Below are 18,992 nucleotides of genomic sequence, written 5' to 3'. Positions count from 1 at the left end.
TGGAGGGGCCTAAGCGGTTGAAACATTTCCGCCAATGGAGGGGCTAAATGGGGAATAAACAGGAGGTTTCAGTCAGCAAAAGCCATTGTCTGAAGCCCTCACCTCATATTCCGTATCCTTGCCACCGATTGCATCTCCCTCCTCAGCTAGTGTCTCAGTTTGAATCAGACTGTTCGCATCCTTGGTGTCCTGTTTGACCACAGGCTTGGCTTCTGACCCTATATCCTCTCCATCGCAAAGCCCATCTACTGCTACCTCCGTAACATTGCCCCTGCCTCAGCTCTTTGGCTGCTGAAACCCACATCCACGCCTTTGCCACCTCCAGACTCGACTATTCCAATGCTCTCCTGGTGGCATCCCATCCTCCACCCTCCATAAACTTCAGCTCATCCAAACCTCTGCAACCCTCATTCTATCCTGCATCAAGTCCTGCTCACCCGTACCTCAGTGCTGATTGGGAGATGGGGAGACAATGTAGGCCAATGACTTAAATTTTAAAATTCCTTCATGGCCTTGCCACTCCCCATCTCAATAACAACCCTTCGAGAACTCTGTGTTCCCACGACTCCGGCCTTTTGTGCATCCCCCACTCCCATCGCGTCACCATTGCCACCATTCTTGTACCTTCTCAAGGGGAGCGGGGGTGGGGAAAAGGTCTTTTTCAAATAGGTCCTACTATTGCCGTTTAACAATAGAGTAGACATTATTGACTGGGCAAATCAACTGAGAATGTGTGAATACATTCTTATCTATTCTCTTTCCCAGTGGGAAGTTCCTGTTTTTGTGTTAACCTCTATTATTTAGGTGCTATTTCAATTCAATTGAGACTGAGCAAACAAATGAAAAGTGCCTTTGTAATTTATTGCTTCTTCCAGTGGTTTTAAGCAAATTAATTTGTCATCCAGTAAATCACTCCTTGGCCATTGCCATCCGTGGTCTGCTGTTCACTGATAAAAGTAAACAAAAATGGATAGAATAAAAACAGAAGTATGTTTATCATATGAATAAAATCATATTTATTCTATCTGTTTGATTTTTAACCCTCGTAGTGCCAGTTGTGGTAATATTCTCTTACCACTTCATCTTCCCTGGCTGGGGCTAAGCCCTTGGATGGTGACTGTGCTGTGCTAGTGTGTAGGGAAATGGAATATTGAAAATCTACATTTTAAGAAGATTTAAACTCAGTTCTCTTTGCAGGTGCCTCAGTTTTTTGGATCTAAGAGTTAAAGGGATATATTTACTTCGGCAAACTGCTATAAATAGTCTCAGAGTGAGGTAAATGATTGTAATATTGTGTACAGAACCATAGAAGAGGAGGTAGTGAACCAGTTGGGTTTTTACAGCAGTCTGACAGCTTCATGGGCACTTTTACTGATACCAGCTTTTTATTTACAGATTTTTTTTTTAAAAACTGAATTCAAATTCTCAAAGTGCCATGGTGGGATTTGAACTCACATTGTTTGGATTATTTGTCCAGGCCTCTGAATAACCACTACATTACCAAAGTAAATATTCTCAGGAAGAAAGGTGAAATGTTACAGTTTACATGTGGCTTCCAGCCAGTTCTTCAACCACATCAACCAATGCCGTTTCAGAAGGTGTTTTATGACATTCTAACAACCAAAAATGACGTATAAGGTCACCATAACAACAGGGCTTGCATAAGGGTTTGTTTATTGTTGGAATGACCTTAAGAATATTTATACTTTTAATTTGCTCATGTTAGCTTAAAAATGTTCTGTTGCTTTAAATTACCTCCACCATCGGGAAAAAAGAACAGATGATGACAATCATCATATCACTTCCACACAGTAATATTACACACAGAATATGAGCTCACTTTGAATTCAGATTTCAATGCTAGGAAGTGCATGATTCATTCTTCTGTGTTTGTGAAGATGTGCAGGCGAATTCTGACCTTGTCCAGCACAAGCCACTATATGTGCGATGGAACTGGTGACAGCACCAGGATATGCTTTGAGATTCTAGTTTAGAGGGCGTGATACCTTGACCCTTCACAGCTGAGACTGGTTTTAAATTGTCCCATAAAGCAGTGTCATCTGCTCATGGTTTATGGGGTAATTTCAGCCAGCTAATAGCACAAATAGGGCTAGAAGGTTTGGATCATCCTCATGCTATTAGAACTATCTATGCTCCCTGGCAGAGTTCACACCATTTGCAATGAACTAGACACATTAATCACACTTATTTTTCTTGAATGACAGGAAGACCCAGAATTAGCCTCAGAAATTGCAATGATCCAAAGACGGAAAGCCTCACTCTCCCAAAATGTCATTCTTACTATTATTAAGTTGCACAGGCCCAGGTTGTCGAGAGAGTGCTGTGTCCCACTGACTACCTGTGGGCAAATATGGAGTAGGAAGGTTGTCTATCCCTTCTAATTACACAAAGGCCGTACATTTCTACCCACAATAGTCGTATCCTCTGCCCAGTCGGGAACCCAGTTTGAGCATCCCATGAACATAGTTGCCAGCCAACTGCTTTTGGAAGCAGTGTTTTCAGCCCCTCTTCGCAGGGACCCCGAAAATCATTTGTTCCTCCACCACGTGATCACGGTCCTGGCTCGACCCCGTATACAAGGTGCTGTGTGCTGCTTCCTTCATCTCATCCCAACATTGCCTGAGACCAAACGGAATGTTTTTCTGCTTGGTGCACGTGATTCGAACAGCCATGTGTTGAATGAATAGGTGGGGCAATAACCGCTATTGCTGCATGATGCTTTCCTGGCGCCGCCACCACTTCCTGTTTATTCTCATTCATTTCCAACTTTATTCGAAGGACTGGCTTTGTTGGCGGCAGGCGACATCACCACCATAAACATTTCTCAGCTTTCGCCAATTCCCTTTTATCCCCTGCTCGTCTCATTCTGTGGATCTGTTCCTGACGTTCTCTGCGTCTGCCCCTGTCATTCTCTTATCTTTGTCCTGTCATTCTGTCTTTTTCTCTACCTGTCATTCTTTGCGTGTGTCCCTGTCATTCTATGTCTGTCACTCTAGAGACAATTTGCAACCCTACCCGCCTGGTGTAAACTAGACAGGTGCGCTGTTAAATCCGCGCAGGTGACTCACCCACCGAAATCCAGCTCCATTCCTGCTGTCTTCTATTTTAACCGGCTCTTTGAGCAGGCAACAAGGATACCCGCCTGAAAGCAACGGATCCTTCTTTAAATATGCAGATCCATGTCCAATGACATCATCGGGCCCTGACTGCTATTTTAACTGGCGGCCTAAGCAGGGAACGCACTGTAACTTTCCTGCCAGGTGAAGCTAACGGGAAAAGGAATTGGGCCACAAAATGCCCAAAGAGTCAAGTTATTTTTTTTTACTTGTGGGACTGGCATGCTCCCCCTTGCCCAACAAGGAAAGTTCGAACCTCCCCGAGTTTCAGGGAGGGAATTCCTGAGCTTAGGGCCTAGGTGGCTGAAAGCATGACCGCCTATAGTGGGACAAAGAAAGTAGGCAACGCACAAGAGGCCAGAGTTGTAGGAATAGAAAATGCAGAGTTCTCGTAAGGCTGGAGGAGGTTGCAGTGATAGGGAGGGGCGAGGCCATAGAGGAATATAAACACAAGGATGAGAATCTCAAAATTGAGGCGTTGGTGGATCGGGAACCAAAGTAGGTCAGCAAGCACGGGTGATAGATGACTTGGTGAAAGTTAAAACACAGGCAGCAGAGTTTTGGATGAGTGGAAGGTCAGGAGAGCATTGGAATAGTCGAGTCTGGAGGTAACAAGAGCATAGTTCAGGATTTCAGCTGTGCTCCTTCAGTACTGCACTGGAGGGTCAGCCTAAGTTCTATGCTTAAGTCTCTCATGTCTTTTAAGTCAAGCAATAAGCAGTGCAAACAGAGTACTGGGGTTCATTTCTAGAGGAATAGAATTCAAATGCAGTGAAGTTATGTTAAACTTATGTAGAACCTTGGTTAGACCACACTTGGAGTACCGGCACAGTTCTGGTCTCCATATTACCAAAAGGATATAGAAGCACTGGATAAAGTTGTACCCTCTCAAACTTAGTGCAAAAAAAGTATTTATATCAGGTAAAACTGAACAGGCTGGGACTCTTTTCTCTAGAAAAGAGAGGACTGAGAGGTTAAAAATATGAAGGGGTTCAATCGGGTAGAAGTGGAAAAGGTGTTTCCACTTGGGGTAGTGGGGAGGGTCCAAAACTAGGGGCCATGAATATAAGATAGTCACTAACAAATCCAATCAAGAACTCAGGAGAAACTTCTTTACTCAAGAGAGTGGTGAGAATGTGGAACGCAGTACTACATGCAGTGGTTGAGGCGAATAGCATTGATGCGTTTAAGGGTAAGCTAAGTACATGAAGGAGAAAGGAATAGAAAGATATGTTGATGGAGTAAGGTGGGAGGAGGCTCATGTGGAGGATTAAACAGCGGCAAAGACCTGTTGTGCCGAATGGCCTGTTTCTGTTCTGTAAAAATCTGTGTAATTCTAGGTGGGGCTTGAACCCACAACCTTCTAACTCAGAGGGGAGAGTGCTACAATGGAGCCAAGGCTGACACTATTGGCTGCAGTTTCCACCATCACAAGTTCATGTCCCATGTCCCATCTACCTTTAGGCCTTTGGATTTCAGTCTTCACAGAAAAGTTAACTTAATTGTGTAATGTGAACCGAAAACACTTTTTTAAATAAATCAATCAATCTCGAAATCCAATGTAGTACAATAATTTAACCTTGAATTGTGGCCTTGGTCATAGGCCTTTATTTGAGGCTCTTTTTAAGTTGTACTTTTTTTTTGAGTTGTCAGCATTTTTTGCAACTGCTCGTCAGCATTTCTGAGCATTTTAGGTCGGCATGTACGTGCGCCCACTGTCATTGTGTGGTTTCATATTGAGCAGCTACATTGCTATTTACTGCCATAAGGCTGCAGACTCAACCACATATACACAAACACGTTCAAAATCCTCAATTGGATTGTTCTTTCGCCGTTCACTTAAAGGAATGCATTATCCTTGACTATTTGTTTATTAGGAGCACAATGTGAATAGGTTGGGGAATATTATTGGTCGTATGTACTCAATTTATCCAAATCGAATGGTTAAAGAATGATATAACAGGGTTGATACTGAAATTGATAATAGTGTGATTCGGCCACATGTAAGGATTTGTTTTTAAAATCTATACTCTTTTTTAAAAAAAAATAACAAAGTCATGTAACTAGTCATATTCCTGGGTCACTATTTTTAATGTTGGGAGGTTAAATATAAACTAGAGGGCACAACTCTAAAAGGGGTACAGGAACAGAGAGATCTGGGGGTGTATGTGCACAAATCGTTAAAGGTGGCAGGGCAGGTTGAGAATGCGGTTAAAAAAGCATATGGGATCCTGTGCTTTATAAATAGAGGCATAGAGTACAAAAGTATGGAAGTCATGATGAATCTTTATAAAACACTGGTTTGGCCACAACTAAAGGATTGTGTCCAGTTCTAGGCACCGCACTTCAGGAAAGATGTGAAGGCCTTCGAGAGGGCACAGAAGAGATTTACTAGAATGATTCCAGGGATGCAGGACTTTAGTTACGTGGAAAGACTGGAGAAGCTGGGGTTGTTCTCTTTGGAACAGAGACAGTTGCGAGGAGATTTGATAGAGGTATTCAAAATCATGAAGGGTCCAGACAGAGTAGATAGAGAGAAACTGTTTCCTTTGGCGGAAGTGTCAAAGACCAGAGGACATAGATTTAATGTGATTGGCAAACGTGCCAAAGGTGACATGAGGAAAAACATTTTTACACAGCGAGTGGTTAGGATCTGGAATGCACTGCCCGAGGGGGTGGTGGATGTAATTCAATCGTGACCTTCAAAAGGGAACTGGATAAGTACTTGAAAGGAAAAAATTTGCAGGGCTACGGGGAAAGGGCGGGGGAGTGGGACTAGCTGGACTCGCTCTTGCATAGAGCCGGTGCAGACTCGATGGGCCGAATGGCTTCCTTCCGCACTGTAACCTTTCTATGATTCTATGAAGGAGCTGCAGCAGTCCACTCTTATCCACCTGTAACCTGGGCCTGTTTTCTAGGCAGCACCTGGAACACAAAGCATAGATTTACCACTGTACTGAAACAGAAGCAGGATTGACTGGAGTTTAACCCATACTACCAGAATCATTTCGAAATAAAAAAAATGTTAATACTTGATCTTGGGAGGGGAGGGGCTTTTTTCTTAAAGCTGCTTTTTTAAAAAAAGTTTGCATCCAAATTTTTTTAAAAGAACTTGTGTGGGTTTGTATAAATAATGAGATGAATAAGTCTACAGTGCAGACAGCATGTAGATTAGTCACTGAGAGTATTTCCTAAAAGTTCATAAAAAGTCCATCTATGGTCTCAGCGAGTGACTGACTCACTTGTGCTGGCTTTTCTGCTCCTGGAATATCTGTGATGTGTGTGCTGACTCATTGGGTATGATTTTAAAATGGAAAAACCGGCGGGTTGGGGGTTTCCAGTCTGCAATTTGACAACCCCCCCACTCCCGTTTTGGCTCGGGGTCAAAATCACGCCCATTGTTTCCATGGTACCGTCCTCCTATTTCTAAGCAAACCGCTGTTTCCTCCAGACCACAGATAGCAGCAGCAGCAGCATTGACAGCAGCTCAAAGTACAGGCCCGAGCCAAGATAAAGCTGCACAAACCAAGCCAAGTTCTTTGAGTATAAACACTGTCGTGCACAACACACCTGCTACTTCTGAAATGCTTGAAGTTACCGAGGGCATTGATGTGTCTGTCAGGATGAGTGCAGGAGTAGTTAATTTTATTCAATAGTGCATTTTCTACATGTCAGCCGTGGCTCAGTGGTAGTATGTTTGCCTCTGACTCAAAGATTGTGGGTTTAAGCTCCACTCCAGAAACTTGAGCACATAATCTAGGCTGATACTTCACTTGTGACGTTAAACCAAGGCCCTGCCCACCTTCTCGGGTGAATATAAAAGATCCCACGGCACTCTTTGAAGAAGGGCTCGCGATCCCTCGACCAATACCATCGAAACCAGATTATCTGGTCATTTTCTCATTGACGTTTGTGGGGCCTTGCTCTGTATAAATTAGCTTCTGCGTTTCCTACATTACAACAAGTACTTGTGTGGCTATGAACTGCTTTGGGATGTTCTGAGATTGTAACAGGTGGTTATATAAATACAAGTTCTTCCTTTTTACTACCCCATATTCTCAATGTTGATGTGTATTTAGATAAACGACCTGTGAGCTTCAGCAAAACTGGGTGTCACTTTTTTTTCATTCATTCTCGAGATATGGGCGTCACTATCAAGGTCAGCATTTATTGCCCATCCGTAGTTGACCTTGATAAGATAGTGGTGAGCTGTCTTCTTGAACCGCTGCAGTCCATGTGGTGAAGGTACTCTCACAGTACTTTTAAATAGGGAGTTCCAGGATTTTGACCCAGTGACGCTGAAGTAACAGTGATATTTGTCCAAGTCGGGATGGTGCGTGACTTGGAGAGGAACTTGGAGGTGATGGTGTTCCTATGCACTTGCTGCCCTTGTCCTTCTAGATGGTGGAGGTCGTGGGTTTGGGAGGTGCTGTTGAAGAAGACTTGGAGAGTTGCTGCAGTGCATCCTGTAGATATTACACTCTGCAGCCACGGTGCGCCGATGGTGGAGGGAATGGATGTTTAAGGCAGTGGATGGGCTACCGGTCACAAGGATCTATCACGTGAATGAATGTCTTAAACTCTCATGTACTATCAATACAGCAACTTATCTATAATCATTTGGATCTATAAGGCTGAGATTATGCTTCACTTGATGCAAATTCAAATTGGTGTGTGACTGTTTGTAGAGGGGAGGGAGACTCACCTCACAGCTCTACTGCTCTAGGTAATCTCCTGAGTTATACTTGCCCCCGAGAAAGAAGTATGGAGAGAAAAGCAACAGGTAATGGTCCTGAATCAGGAGTACTATATCTGGTACTTTATCTCTGAGGACTTACATAGAATTACATAGAATCTACAGCACAGAAACAGACCATTTGACCCAACTGGTCTATGCCAGTGCTTGTACTCCTCCCACCCCTCTTCATCTAAGCCTATCTTCACATCCTTCTATCCCTTTCTCCCTCGTGTTTAATCTAGCTTCTCCTTAAATGCACCTATGCTAATCACCTTAACTACTTCCTTGTGGTAGCAGGCTCCACATTCTAACCACTCTCTGGGCAAGGAAGTTTCTCCTGAATTCCCTACTGGATTTATTAGTGACTATCTTATATTTATAGTTTTAGTCTCCCCCACAAGTGGAAACATCTTCTCCACGTCCACCCTGTCAAACTCTTTAATAATCTTAAAGACCTCTATCAGGTCATCCAGATTTTCTAGAGAAAATAGCCCCAGTCTGTTCAATCTTTTCTGATATCATCCTTGTAAAACTTTTTTGAATCTTCTCCAGTGCCTCTATATCCTTGTTATAATATGGAGACCAGAATTATGCCTCTCCCTTTCCGAAAACAAATACTTTTAGTACTCCAGGACGGATAGGACGACTCTACCACAAAATGGCTCTTTCCACTGTCCCTTCTATCTTGACATCTAACATCAAATGTGAGGAGACTTCTTGTACAAGAGGGACTTCTTATCCCTTCTCTGTGGATAGGGTCTGAATAAAGAGCTTCATAAGCAAAACCTGACTAGTGTGCATGGTCAGGACACAGCTGAAGGATACTGCAGTGTACATTTATTCATGTGTATATATGTATTGCACATAGTAAATCAGCTTTTAAAGGCAGTTCTGTTTATTTTGTAAAGCAACCGAGTATGAAAAATACAATAAACTGCAAACCCAATTTGTCAAGAAATGCTGTCCTTGAATCTGAGGCTCACCTAGGTTAGGATTCCTATCCAATGAGTAACTGGAAATAATAATGCATTGTTCATGTGTGGTCTGTGCTTTCTTTGCTGCCTTTAATACAGCAGAATTAATTCACATGTAATTGACCTGTATTGAGGAATAGAATGCAAAAGCAGGGAGGTAATGTTACATTTACATGGAACCTTGGTTAGGCCACGCTTGGAGTACTGTGTGCAGTTCTGGCCTCCATTCTACAAAAAGGATATTGAAGCATTGGAGAAAGTGCAGAAAAGATTTACAAGGATGTTACCAGAATTGAGAGGATTCAATTATCAGGAAAGATTGAGCAGGCTGAGGCTCTTTTCTCTGGAAAAGAGAAAACTAAGAGGAGACCTGATAGAGGTCTCATGAAATGGTTTGATAAAGTGGATGTGGAGAAACTGCTTCTCCTTGTGGGTTAGTCCAGAACAAGGAGGCACAAATATAGGTTAGCCACTAACAGTTCAAATAAAGAATTTAGGAGGAATTTCTTATGCAGAGAGTGGTGAGAATGTGGAACTCACTGCCACATGGTGTGGATGAAGCAGATGGCATTGATACGTTTAGGGGGAGGCTTGATGCATACATGAGGGAGAAGGGAATAGAAGGATATGGGGGAGGCGTGGTAGTAAAAGATAATTAGAGTGGGAGAAGACTGGTGTGGACTATAATCATCGACATAGATGAGTTAGGTCGAATGGTCTGTTTCTGTGCAGTGGATTTTTTTTTATTCGTTCATGGGATGTGGGCGTCGCTGGTGAGGCCAGCATTTATTGCCCATCCCTAATTGCCCTCGAGAAGGTGGTGGTGAGCCGCCTTCTTGAACCGCTGCAGTCCGTGTGGTGACGGTTCTCCCACAGTGCTGTTAGGAAGGGAGTTCCAAGATTTTGACCCAGCGACAATGAAGGAACGGCGATATATTTCCAAGTCGGGATGGTGTGTGACTTGGAGGGGAACGTGCAGGTGGTGTTGCTCCCATGCGCCTGCTGCCCTTGTCCTTCTGGTGGTAGAGGTCGCGGGTTTGGGAGGTGCTGTCGAAGAAGCCTTGGCGAGTTGCTGCAGTGCATCCTGTGGATGGTGCACACTGCAGCCACTGTGCGCCGGTGGTGAAGGGAGTGAATGTTCAGGGTGGTGGATGGGGTGCCAATCAAGCGGACTGCTTTATCTTGGATGGTGTCGAGCTTCTTGAGTGTTGTTGGAGCTGTACTCATCCAGGCAAGTGGAGAGTATTCCATCACACTCCTGACTTGTGCCTTGTAGATGGTGGAAAGGCTTTGGGGAGTCAGGAGGTGAGTCACTCACCGCAGAATACCCAGCCTCTGACCTGCTCTCGTAGCCACAGTATTTATATGGCTGGTCCAGTTAAGTTTCTGGTCAATGGTGACCCCCAGGATGTTGATGGTGGGGGATTCGGCGATGGTAATGCCGTTGAATGTCAAGGGGAGGTGGTTAGACTCTCTCTTGTTGGAAATGGTCATTGCCTGGCACTTATCTGGCGCGAATGTTACTTGCCACTTATGAGCCCAAGCCTGGATGTTGTCCAGGTCTTGCTGCATGTGGGCTTGGACTGCTTCATTATCTGAGGGGTTGCGAATGGAACTGAACACTGTGCAGTCATCAGCGAACATCCCCATTTCTGACCTTATGATGGAGGGAAGGTCATTGATGAAGCAGCTGAAGATGGTTGGGCCTAGGACACTGCCCTGAGGAACTCCTGCAGCAATGCCCTGGGGCTGAGATGATTGGCCTCCAACAACCACTACCATCTTCCTTTGTGCCAGGTATGACTCCAGCCACTGGAGAGTTTTCCCCTGATTCCCATTGACTTCAATTTTACTAGGGCTCCTTGATGCCACACTCGGTCAAATGCTGCCTTGATGTCAAGGGCAGTCACTCTCACCTCACCTCTGGAATTCAGCTCTTTTATCCATGTTTGGACCAAGGCTGTAATGAGGTCTGGAGCCGAGTGGTCCTGGCGGAACCCAAACTGAGCATCGGTGAGCAGGTTATTGGTAAGTAAGTGCCGCTTGATAGCACTGTCGACGACACCTTCCATCACTTTGCTGATGATTGAGAATAGACTGATGGAGCGGTAATTGGCCGGATTGGATTTTTCCTGCCTTTTGTGGACAGGACATACCTGGGCAATTTTCCACATTGTCGGGTAGATGCCAGTGTTGTAGCTGTACTGGAACAGCTTGGCTAGAGGCGCAGCTAGTTCTGGAGCACAAGTCTTCAGCACTACAGCTGGGATGTTGTCGGGGCCCATAGCCTTTGCTGTATCCAGTGCACTCAGCCGTTTCTTGATATCACGTGGAGTGAATCGAATTGGCCGAAGACTGGCTTCCGCGATGGTGGGGATATCGGGAGGAGGCTGAGATGGATCATCCACTCGGCACTTCTGGCTGAAGATGGTTGCAAACGCTTCAGCCTTGTCTTTTGCACTCACGTGCTGGACTCCGCCATCATTGAGAATGGGGATGTTTGCAGAGCCTCCTCCTCCCGTTAGTTGTTTAATTATCCACCACCATTTTATGTGTAGGGTGCATGTTAATTCTATGTGTAGGGTGCATGTAAAATGTCATCCTTGCAAAGCTATTATTTAACCAGCAGGGGTAGAATGATAGACCATGGTCCTGCGACCTGCTGCAGCAAAGCCAAGAAACAGATTGTCTGGTTATTCATTTATTTGCTGTTTGTGGGACTTTGCTGCCAGACTGCACTTCAAAAGTAATCCATTACCTGCAAAGTACTTTGGGTTGTCTAGTTTTAAAAATGTTCTTGGGATTTGGATGCCACTGGCACGGCAGTGTTTCTTGTCCATCCCTAGTTGCCCTAAGGGCATTAAGAGGCAACAGATATTGTGGGACTGGAGTCGTACGTAGGCCAGACCAAGTAGGGTGGCTGGTTGCCTTACCTGAAGGACATTAATGAATCTAATCGGTTGGATTTTTACAACAGTGCATCAGCTTTTATTGTCATTTTCTAGTGCTAGCCTTGCATCAAGTCGCCTGGCTACTCATTTGGCTAGTGTGTGACTTGGGGCAACAACAGAACACTAAAGAACAAAAAAAAATCAGAAAACGAATGTTATCAGAACTTTCAGAACTTCATTATGAAAAATACACCATACAGTGCTGTAGTGGTTTTGTTGGGCAAGAATAACTACATTGTATTACAAGCACAGTTGTGTTCAGTGACTAGACTACAAATGAATGAGTAGCCCAGTGTTGTGTCCAGAATGCATTTTGACAGGACCTCGACCATTTATTCTGGAGCAGATCCCTGCATACATCATTGCTTTTGTTGCATAAGTGTGCATGGTCTCTGAGCTATGGCTCTGGCTTGGTTGTTTGCCTCTTGTAAGTAAACAGTTGCCTGTTGTGATATGGATGGTTGGCCTGTTTAACCCTTTAATAGCTCTGATTTCTACATTTAAAAAAAGACAGGCGTCTGAAGCAGGGTCACTGGCCTCGTTTTTCATGGTACATCTTCTGTTTATTTCCTCAGATTGACAAGCAGATCCACAGCAAAGACTCTGTCTTCTTCTGTGATGGGGTCAGAAGAATTGACTTCATCCTCTCGTATGTGGATGATCTTAAAGATCCAGAGAAGAAGACGGTAGGAACCATACTTTTAATACTTGGCATCCATTCTGCACTTAATAGTCATTGGGCAATTGTAGGCCTAACATCTAGGAAAGATGGAACTCTCGGATTTACCACAGCTGCATCTTTGATAAAACCTTGTGGATATAACTTTGTTCAAAGTTTCAGCATTACGTTCTTACTTCACTTTTACTGTTCCTTTCACATCTGCCTCTTATTTCTGTAAATTTCGTTGCTTGTCTCACATGGGTTATAACTGGAATGTATAGTGGAAAAACTCTGGGATGTGATTGATGTCCCATGGTAACATGAGCATGTAACAGGTCAGTTTAATGTGGCATACAGACCCTACCCTATGAGTCTTCTCTATGTATTCAGTCTATATGGTGAACAACTTAAATAATAAGAATTAGATTGAACGATCATTTATTTTTTCCTGCTTGAGGAGGAGTCTGGCTTCTCCTTGGGTTCTCCCTGCACGGCCACAACTGCAATCTGTAACTGTACAGAAGCCCGGCCTGAAGTTTTCGCATGTTTTCTGCCCAGATATTAGTGCAATCTGGGTGGAATTTACTGAAAAAGCACAAAAGATTTCAGAATTTAAAACTTTAGCGAGTTAAACCCACCTGCGGGGGTGGGGGTGTGTGAATGAGGAGGGTCTGGTAGCAGGCCCCCACAAAAATAGTATAGAAGAACTAACCCTGGAGCGTTTTCATTGGGCTTGTATGTCGAGTGGAACAGGGCAGTACGTACTGCACTGTGGTTTTCTTTCGCTATCGTTCCATTCCTGCCAAATAACGGGGCAGTACCAAGAATAAAATCAGCCCCAATGTCTCCATATTTTTTTTAAACTGTTAGAGGGCTTGTGAGAGTGGCCTTTGAGCCTGTCACTCACTGTTTGTAGAGACTTATAGAATCATAGAAAGGTTACAGCAAGGAAGGAGGCCATTCGGCCTATCGAGTCCGCACTGGCTCTATGCATGAGCAATCCAGCTAGTCCCACTGCCCCGCCCTATCCACTTGAGCACACAAGCCAGGCTAACACTTCCGTGCAGTACTGAGGGAGTGCCGCACTGTCGGAGGTGCCGTCTTTCGGATGAGATGTTAAATCGAGTCCCTGTCTGCTCTCTCAGATGGATGCGAAAGATTCCATAACACTGTTCAAAGAAGCGTAGGGAAGTTCTCCTGCTTTCCTGGCCAATGTTTATTCCTCAACCAACATCACCAGAACAGATTATCTCGTCATTTACCTCACTGCTCTTTGTGGAACCTTGCTGTGTGCAAATTGGCTGCTGCGTTTCTCTACGTTACAATAGCGACTACACTTCAAAATGACTGTAAAGCACTTTGGGACATCCTGAGGTTGTGAAAGGGGTTATATAAATGCAAGTTCTTTATTTGTTATGGCTGTTGGTGAAAGCTTAGTAATAAAAGTGCTATAGACTAATATACCTTGCTAAGATCCTGCTGATCACCATTTTCTTCAATACACTTTTTACCGGAGGCTTCTAAACACTCCGCAGTAGTAAACTGATATTCCCTGGTTGTGTGTGAGTGCATGCTGTCACAGGACTACATTCATGTGCCAGCTGTGCCCTCACTTAAGTTACTGGAGCCGTTACTAAGATCAGTGATGTCACTGGAACTTTTGTAATTGTGGGGTCTGAGAACTAGTTCTTTTAGTAAAACCTTGTAATCGTATTACACTTAGACACATCTTATTTAGTTTTCTTGAAGTTGAGTATTCAAATAGTAAGCTGTTTCAGGTCATTGACATTTATTTTTATTATGGTTTGGTAGCCTCTCCAACCAGGGAAAGAAAAAGTCTTGGGAATTTCATCTTTTTAGGAGAGATTTTTTTTTAAAAGAAAGTATCTGTCCCCTTGTTGCAGAGTTCAGGAGTCTGTTTCCCAGCTGCAAGAGACTAAGCCTGGGGCCTACATCGGTGAAAGGCATTGAGATCTCACCCAGTACGCTGTTGGGCCTATAAGGCCTAATTGCTCAGGCTTAATTGCTGAAGCCATGACATTAGACTGCACTCGTTCACTTGTCTCGGGGTCCTGGCACTGAGCCAATTTCAAATCAAATCAACATGAAGAACATATGCCAGTCAAACCTAAGCATCATTGCTTTGTCCCTGTAGAAGAGGAAGACTGCTGTGTGTTCCTGCAGGGTATTGCAACTTTGACCCTGCACATTTGTATCTGAATGTAATGTAGAACATGAGCTTCTACATTCACTGAGGTGAGGTTATTTTACTTGTGCAGGTGTCAGTTGAAGTTAAATATTCTATTTTGGACAGTTACATGGGTAAGATGGGTATAGAGGGATATGGGCCAAGTGCAGGCAATTGGGACTAGCTTAGTGGTATAAACTGGGCGACATGGACATGTTGGGCCGAAGGGCCTGTTTCCATGTTGTAACTTCTATGATTCTATGATTATTATAATGGTTTGAAACACAATTCAAAGAGGTTTTTCCTATGCCTGTACAGCGTTGACAAACTATATTGTGCTTCTGGGAAACTGCTTTTTAAGAACTAATTCACAAAGCCAATTATTAAATGTAAAATATAACCCTATATTGGGAAAACAAGGTACTATTAATCATCTACTCAGAGACCAGTAATCAAAAATCCTGACTGGGGCACACACTTACAGCAACATCATGATGCTCATCTACATCACAAACGACCAGTCATTCTGGAAAGAAATAGGTGTACCCCTTTCAAACCCTTTCATAATTTTAAAGCTCTCTATCAGGTCACCGCTCACTCTTCCCTTTTCTAGAGAAAAGTGCCCCAGCCTGAATTCCTTATTTCCTGTGATTCTTGGACACTGGATGAATAGTCAAGCAAAGAAAGTTACCCTCACTCACGGTAGTTTCGTTAATCAAAAGTAATTATTTAATGATATCATTCATGAAGCAAAATCAAACCATACATATGACTTTTCTCTATAAAATTCCGCTATACACTTAAGTCATTACATAATAACGTTCAGAATTATTAACGATTCATACACACCAGGCAAATCCTTAATACACATACAAACTTTAAATCAAGGATCTCGCTCATTGGGCCTAAAGGTTGATCAGCTCTTCAGTACTCCAGGTCCTCCTCCTTCTTGCGTGATGTTCAACTGCAGTGTGCATTCCCTGTGACTGCTGGGTGGTGAAGAGGCTGTTCTTCTCTCAAAGTCGTCTTTTTATATTGTTTTTTTACCAATAGGATGTGGATTACCAATGACTAAGATCAGAGCATGTGGAGTCAGGGGACAAGTAGCAAAATGGATAGCAAGCTGGCTACAAAACAGATAACAGAGAGTAGGGGGTTAAAGGTAGTTACTCAAAGTGGCAAAAGGTGGGAAGTGGTGTTCCACAAGGATCGGTGCTGGGACTACTGTTGCTCACCATTTACATAAACAATTTGGACTCAGAAATTTGCGGACAGCACCAAATTGGGGGATATAGTTAATACTGAGGAGGACTGCAACAAAATACAGGAAGACATTAATAAACTTGCAGAATGGGCGTGTAATTGGCAAATCAATTTCAATATAGATATAGCGGAGCAGGCACGAGGGGCTGAATGGCCTACTCCTGTTCCTATGCTCCTATAAGTGTGAGGTGGCACATTTTGGTAGGGAGAATAAGGAGGCCACACACCCCTTGGATAATAAGAGTCTAAATGGGGTACAGGAGCAGACGGATCTGGGGGTCATACTTCTTCAATGCCATCAGCGTCAGTGAGGGAAAAACAGGATTTGCGAAAATACAATTTACTACACTACTGCGTTTGCAGGTTTTCAAAGGTCTTTGTTTAAAAGGGGTACAGTTAACCCTTTCCTTCAAATGTCTTTTGTTAAAGGGATTTTGAACCTCACATCTGTTCAATCTTTCCTGATAGGTATAACCTCTCAGTTACTAGGTATTATCCTAGTAAATCTTTTTGCACCTTCTCCAGTGCCCCTATATCCTCGATTATAATATGGAGACCAGAACTGTTCACAGTACTCCAAATGTGGTCTAACCAAGTTGCTATACAAGTTTAACGTAACTTCCCTGCTTTTCAATTCTATCCCATTAGAAATGAATCCCAGTGCTTTGTTTGATTTTTTTTATGGCCTTATTAACCTGCGCGCTACTTCTAGTGATTTGTGTATCTGTACCCCCAGATCCCTCTGCTCCTGTACCCCATTTAGACTCTTATTATCCAAGGATTATGTGGCATCCTTATTCTTCCTACCAAAATGTGCCACCTCACACTTATCTATATTGAAATTGATTTGCCCATTACACGCCCATTCTGCAAGTTTATTAATGTCTTCCTGTATTTTGTTGCAGTCCTCCTCAGTATTAACTATATCCCCCAATTTGGTGTCGTCCGCAAGTTTTGAAATTGTACTTTCGATTCCCGAGTCCAAATCGTTAATGTAAATTGTGAACAACAGTGGTCCCAGCACCGATCCCTGTGGAACACCACTTCCCACCTTTTGCTAGTCTGAGTAACTACTTTTAACCCTTACTCTGTTTTCTGTTTTATAGCCAGCTTGCTATCCAGTTTGCTACCTGTCCCCTTGACTCCACATGCTCTGATCTTAGTCATGAGCCTACCACGTGGTACCTTATCGAAGGCCTTTTGAAAATCCAAATATATTACATCTGCTATGTTACCCTTTCTGTTACTTCTTCAAAGAATTCAATAGGGTTGGTCAAGCATGACATTCCCTTTTGAAATTCGTGCTGACTATTCTTTATTATATTTTCGGTTTCTAGATGATTTTCTATTGGTTAAAGATTCCATCATCTTACCTACCACTGACATTAAGTTAATTGGTTTGTAGTTCCCCGGACTTATTCTATCTCCCTTTTTAAATATATCCTTTTTAAATATAGGAATCATATAAACTGTCCAACTGTCCGCCTGTCCTCTGGCACTACTCCCTTTTCTAATGAATTTATAACGGAGATGCGTACAGACATACGATTTTTAATTTATTACGAATAGATCTTCTGTGATGAGCTCGTGGTGAGTCAGAGTTTTCACTGTTTTATAACAATAGGGATGTTTATTCCATGTCGGGGATAGAATAAGGGCCATTAATTTACAGTGCCTGTTGAGGTTCAATTCCATTTTTAAAAAAAGTATTCTGGGATTTTTACTGATGCTTTGGGGGTTGAATTTAATAACTCTGCCCATTATTGTGTTAAAACTGCAAATGAGTTGCCTTTATATTTCATACAACTTCCATTACCTATGTATTTAATTTTTATTACCATTTTTAAAATTGAGAATACACAGTAAAATGGTATACAAGATGCACCAATTCGAGATAGATATCTGGTATTTATCAGTACTGAGGAGAGGGAATGGAATTTAGCTACTCTTGGGGGCAGTTGTGGACTTGGGTAGCACTGGGGAATGGTCCTGGGATTTGGCCGAGCTGGGGTGAAGGTCTTGGGGTTTAACTGTACTGCAGTGAGGTTGTTGGAATTTGGAAGTATGGGGGTCGTGATCTGGCATCACTGTGGAGGTGGAACCTAGAGCTGGGCTGAACTGTGGAAGGAGAACCTGAGGTTTTGCACATTTATGGATTCCTGGTGTCTGTCAGTGAGGAGATGGGCAGAGCATGGGCCAGATAGAATTGGTTGGAGGGGAGGAAAGCCCCATGTCTAGCAGCACCAGCTTGGATCTCTTGTTTGTGATTTGGTTCTTGAACCTCTATTTCTGTCTCTCTCATTGTCTGTCTGTTTCTCTATCTACGAACATACAAAAATGGACAAGAAAATCCAGCTGGCCCAAGGAGCCTGTGTCTGCCATAAGAAAATGTAAATATTCTAATTAACTATCAATGAAACACAGGTGGTAATTAGAGCTGTCAAAAGTCAACTTGTTTTGTTTTTAATCACTCTCTCTCCCCCTCCCACACTGCGTCTGACTGCTGTTAGTTAGTAATTATAATGTTTACATATGCTATCAACACAACTGTGATAATCAGGTGACATAACTAGAGGCTGTCTGCGTCAAAATTCAACAATTTTTTTTTCAAAAATGAACTCAATTACAATGTTAGGAAAAAGGGATGGAAATTGATCTCTGGCAGTTTTGCGAAACAGTCGCTAGAGACTCGGCAGCATTTTACACCCCGCCCAAATTACTTTTCCATTGGAAAAGAAGATTGGGCAGAATGTAAAATGGGCTACCAATTTGCTATCACCCATTTTCCGTTACTGTCAAAGATCAATTTCTACCCCAAAGATTCTGTATCTCCCTGTGCTTAATGCACATTCTGAAGATAATCGAACACAAAGCAAAAGTTACAATAGGCGTGCAATCAGTTAATCTCTCTCTCTCTCTCTCTCTCTCTCGCACACTTTTAAAAAAAACACTTCATATAAATTTTACCTCGAAGCTTTTCTTCAAATCATTTTTGAAAAAGGTTTGAGCAAGAGCTACTGGAATATCGATCAGTTGACTAAATGGTTCTCATGTGTCTTAGGAAATTAGGCAAACTGCAC

At 43.0% G+C, this 18,992-nt stretch overlaps 1 protein-coding gene across 3 annotated transcripts in view; it reads left to right on the top strand.

The window, feature by feature from the left end:
- The window catches only part of ano5a (anoctamin 5a), a 147,375-nt gene that overhangs the window by 63,410 nt on the left and 64,973 nt on the right, over positions 1–18,992 (top strand). For all 3 annotated transcript variants that reach the window (XM_067994097.1, XM_067994096.1, XM_067994098.1), the window contains one exon: positions 12,376–12,486. In XM_067994097.1, coding sequence (XP_067850198.1) covers positions 12,376–12,486 — 111 coding nt within the window. The remainder of the gene's footprint in view (positions 1–12,375; positions 12,487–18,992) is intronic.

Source organism: Heptranchias perlo, chromosome 12 (assembly GCF_035084215.1).
Source record: "Heptranchias perlo isolate sHepPer1 chromosome 12, sHepPer1.hap1, whole genome shotgun sequence".
NCBI lineage: Eukaryota > Metazoa > Chordata > Chondrichthyes > Hexanchiformes > Hexanchidae > Heptranchias > Heptranchias perlo.
The sequence above is the reverse complement of the archived record's forward strand: the minus strand, read 5'-3'. Positions and strand labels throughout refer to the sequence as shown.